The following is a 4,663-nucleotide window of genomic DNA, read 5'->3' as shown; positions in this document are numbered from 1 at the left end:
AGGGTTAATTTTTTTAATTATATATTATTTCTATTTCACTACAACCAGAAGAACCGGAAATTATCTTCCATTGCACAGCACACCACACCTCGAACACCACTATATACACACACGCATACAAATATATATATATATATATTTTTTTTTAATTTTTTCTATAAAAAACTTTATTGCATAAAAAAATTAAATTAATTCTCACAATTGTTTTATAAATTAAATTACTTTTTTATTGGGGTAGACCTTCACGTTTTGACCATTCCAACCATGAACCTTTATAGTTCTTAATGTTGGTATAACCCAATGCCACAGCAGTTTCGGCAGCCTCTTGTGATCTTCTACCCGAACGACAATAGAAAACAATTGGACTATCCAACGAAGGTTTCTCACGCACAAACTTCTGTTTAAATTCTTCGGCGGATGTCTCGGGACCCAACACCTGCTTCACAGTGCCCAATGGTATATTAATACTGGTAGGTATCTGACCTGTTGCCTGCAACTCATGAGGCTCACGAACATCTATCAACAGGATTTCCGGATGATCTTTGGGTAAATTTTTAACAAATTCATAGCTGACAATTTCAATTTTTCCACTCATTTTTTCCGCCGATGATGTTATGCCCATTGCTGAGGTGCCGTCAATGGCGACTTCTTGACCAAAAACAAATGTCGTTGACGTTGAAGATAAGGCAATGATCGTGGTTACGATAAAAACTAGCAGTGTTCGACACTGATTTTGAGAAATTAAACTAACATAGAAAAAAGAAAATGAAAAACGAAAACAAAATACGGAGCACATCGAAGATAGTTGGTGTAAATTTTATTTTTATTGTATTTTTGTTATGGAAATTTCCTACCTCATAGTTATCGCTCTCTTGGAAGGTGCCTCTCTGGATGGAAGGTGTCTTAACTGTACAAGAAGCTTGATTAAACTAAAGTTTCTATTGAAGTACATACAAGTTTCAAGCCGACATTGAAAACAAAAACATTGGATTACGACATTGCCTTCTGAAGTACACACGAAGATGGATAGAGAGGTACGGGGGCTGAGATTTTGAAATCAGGTTTGCTGTTTGTATTTTGATATGCCAAAAAAAGCTTCCTACCAAAATTAACAAAACAAACAGATGGAGATATTTCAAAATATGTGAAGCGTAAATGATGATTTGTCAATTAATTTGTTTTATTCCAATTATTTATAGCATACCTTAAGGCGCAATAAGGAAATGAATTTAATTAACAATAAAGTATTTATTCCTTGGGTTAGGCGTCTCAAAAAATTATTTTTAAAAAATCCACGCCTTGGTTTAATAGGTCCCAAAAATGATTTTTAAAAAATCCACGCCTTGGTTTAATAGGTCCCAAAAATGATTTTTAAAAAATCCACGCCTTGGTTTAATAGGTCCCAAAAATGATTTTTAAAAAATCCACGCCTTGGTTTAATAGGTCCCAAAAATGATTTTTAAAAAATCCACGCCTTGGTTTAATAAATGATTTTTAAAAAATCCACGTCCCAAAAATGATTTTTAAAAAATCCACGCCTTGGTTTAATAGGTCCCAAAAATGATTTTTAAAAAATCCACGCCTTGGTTTAATAGGTCCCAAAAATGATTTTTAAAAAATCCACGCCTTGGTTTAATAGGTCCCAAAAATGATTTTTAAAAAATCCACGCCTTGGTTTAATAGGTCCCAAAAATGATTTTTAAAAAATCCACGCCTTGGTTTAATAGGTCCCAAAAATGATTTTTAAAAAATCCACGCCTTGGTTTAATAGGTCCCAAAAATGATTTTTAAAAAATCCACGCCTTGGTTTAATAGTTCAAAAAAATGATTTTTAAAAAATCCACGCCTTGGTTTAATAGGTCCCAAAAATGATTTTTAAAAAATCCACGCCTTGGTTTAATAGGTCCCAAAAATGATTTTTAAAAAATCCACGCCTTGGTTTAATAGGTCCCAAAAATGATTTTTAAAAAATCCACGCCTTGGTTTAATAGGTCCCAAAAATGATTTTTAAAAAATCCACGCCTTGGTTTAATAGGTCCCAAAAATGATTTTTAAAAAATCCACGCCTTGGTTTAATAGGTCCCAAAAATGATTTTTAAAAAATCCACGCCTTGGTTTAATAGGTCCCAAAAATGATTTTTAAAAAATCCACGCCTTGGTTTAATAGGTCCCAAAAATGATTTTTAAAAAATCCACGCCTTGGTTTAATAGGTCCCAAAAATGATTTTTAAAAAATCCACGCCTTGGTTTAATAGGTCCCAAAAATGATTTTTAAAAAATCCACGCCTTGGTTTAATAGGTCCCAAAAATGATTTTTAAAAAATCCACGCCTTGGTTTAATAGGTCCCAAAAATGATTTTTAAAAAATCCACGCCTTGGTTTAATAGGTCCCAAAAATGATTTTTAAAAAATCCACGCCTTGGTTTAATAGGTCCCAAAAATGATTTTTAAAAAATCCACGCCTTGGTTTAATAGGTCCCAAAAATGATTTTTAAAAAATCCACGCCTTGGTTTAATAGGTCCCAAAAATGATTTTTAAAAAATCCACGCCTTGGTTTAATAGGTCCCAAAAATGATTTTTAAAAAATCCACGCCTTGGTTTAATAGGTCCCAAAAATGATTTTTAAAAAATCCACGCCTTGGTTTAATAGGTCCCAAAAATGATTTTTAAAAAATCCACGCCTTGGTTTAATAGGTCCCAAAAATGATTTTTAAAAAATCCACGCCTTGGTTTAATAGGTCCCAAAAATGATTTTTAAAAAATCCACGCCTTGGTTTAATAGGTCCCAAAAATGATTTTTAAAAAATCCACGCCTTGGTTTAATAGGTCCCAAAAATGATTTTTAAAAAATCCACGCCTTGGTTTAATAGGTCCCAAAAATGATTTTTAAAAAATCCACGCCTTGGTTTAATAGGTCCCAAAAATGATTTTTAAAAAATCCACGCCTTGGTTTAATAGGTCCCAAAAATGATTTTTAAAAAATCCACGCCTTGGTTTAATAGGTCCCAAAAATGATTTTTAAAAAATCCACGCCTTGGTTTAATAGGTCCCAAAAATGATTTTTAAAAAATCCACGCCTTGGTTTAATAGGTCCCAAAAATGATTTTTAAAAAATCCACGCCTTGGTTTAATAGGTCCCAAAAATGATTTTTAAAAAATCCACGCCTTGGTTTAATAGGTCCCAAAAATGATTTTTAAAAAATCCACGCCTTGGTTTAATAGGTCCCAAAAATGATTTTTAAAAAATCCACGCCTTGGTTTAATAGGTCCCAAAAATGATTTTTAAAAAATCCACGCCTTGGTTTAATAGGTCCCAAAAATGATTTTTAAAAAATCCACGCCTTGGTTTGGTAGTTGAAAAATATTCTTTAAAAAATCCACGCCTTGGTTTTCTTTAAAAAATCCACGCCTTGGTTTAATAGGTCCCAAAAATGATTTTTAAAAAATCCACGCCTTGGTTTAATAGGTCCCAAAAATGATTTTTAAAAAATCCACGCCTTGGTTTAATAGGTCCCAAAAATGATTTTTAAAAAATCCACGCCTTGGTTTAATAGGTCCCAAAAATGATTTTTAAAAAATCCACGCCTTGGTTTAATAGGTCCCAAAAATGATTTTTAAAAAATCCACGCCTTGGTTTAATAGGTCCCAAAAATGATTTTTAAAAAATCCACGCCTTGGTTTAATAGGTCCCAAAAATGATTTTTAAAAAATCCACGCCTTGGTTTAATAGGTCCCAAAAATGATTTTTAAAAAATCCACGCCTTGGTTTAATAGGTCCCAAAAATGATTTTTAAAAAATCCACGCCTTGGTTTAATAGGTCCCAAAAATGATTTTTAAAAAATCCACGCCTTGGTTTAATAGGTCCCAAAAATGATTTTTAAAAAATCCACGCCTTGGTTTAATAGGTCCCAAAAATGATTTTTAAAAAATCCACGCCTTGGTTTAATAGGTCCCAAAAATGATTTTTAAAAAATCCACGCCTTGGTTTAATAGGTCCCAAAAATGATTTTTAAAAAATCCACGCCTTGGTTTAATAGGTCCCAAAAATGATTTTTAAAAAATCCACGCCTTGGTTTAATAGGTCCCAAAAATGATTTTTAAAAAATCCACGCCTTGGTTTAATAGGTCCCAAAAATGATTTTTAAAAAATCCACGCCTTGGTTTAATAGGTCCCAAAAATGATTTTTAAAAAATCCACGCCTTGGTTTAATAGGTCCCAAAAATGATTTTTAAAAAATCCACGCCTTGGTTTAATAGGTCCCAAAAATGATTTTTAAAAAATCCACGCCTTGGTTTAATAGGTCCCAAAAATGATTTTTAAAAAATCCACGCCTTGGTTTAATAGGTCCCAAAAATGATTTTTAAAAAATCCACGCCTTGGTTTAATAGGTCCCAAAAATGATTTTTAAAAAATCCACGCCTTGGTTTAATAGGTCCCAAAAATGATTTTTAAAAAATCCACGCCTTGGTTTAATAGGTCCCAAAAATGATTTTTAAAAAATCCACGCCTTGGTTTAATAGGTCCCAAAAATGATTTTTAAAAAATCCACGCCTTGGTTTAATAGGTCCCAAAAATGATTTTTAAAAAATCCACGCCTTGGTTTAATAGGTCCCAAAAATGATTTTTAAAAAATCCACGCCTTGGTTTAATAGGTCCCAAA

At 32.4% G+C, this 4,663-nt stretch overlaps 1 protein-coding gene across 1 annotated transcript; it reads right to left on the bottom strand.

The window, feature by feature from the left end:
* Positions 1–226: 226 nt before the first annotated feature.
* On the bottom strand, positions 227–859 carry LOC133336849 (rhodanese domain-containing protein CG4456-like). Its single transcript, XM_061545121.1, has 2 exons — positions 855–859; positions 227–746 (listed from the first exon to the last, which is right to left on the bottom strand). Exons 1-2 carry the CDS (start codon positions 857–859, stop codon positions 227–229), a joined length of 525 nt encoding a protein of 174 aa, XP_061401105.1.
* Between the last annotated feature and the right edge of the window lie 3,804 nt (positions 860–4,663).

The sequence above is a fragment of the Musca vetustissima genome, unplaced genomic scaffold (assembly GCF_032173495.1).
Source record: "Musca vetustissima isolate MV318-11 ecotype Yass unplaced genomic scaffold, APGP_CSIRO_Mvet_v1 utg653269, whole genome shotgun sequence".
Lineage (NCBI taxonomy): Eukaryota > Metazoa > Arthropoda > Insecta > Diptera > Muscidae > Musca > Musca vetustissima.
The sequence above is the reverse complement of the archived record's forward strand: the minus strand, read 5'-3'. Positions and strand labels throughout refer to the sequence as shown.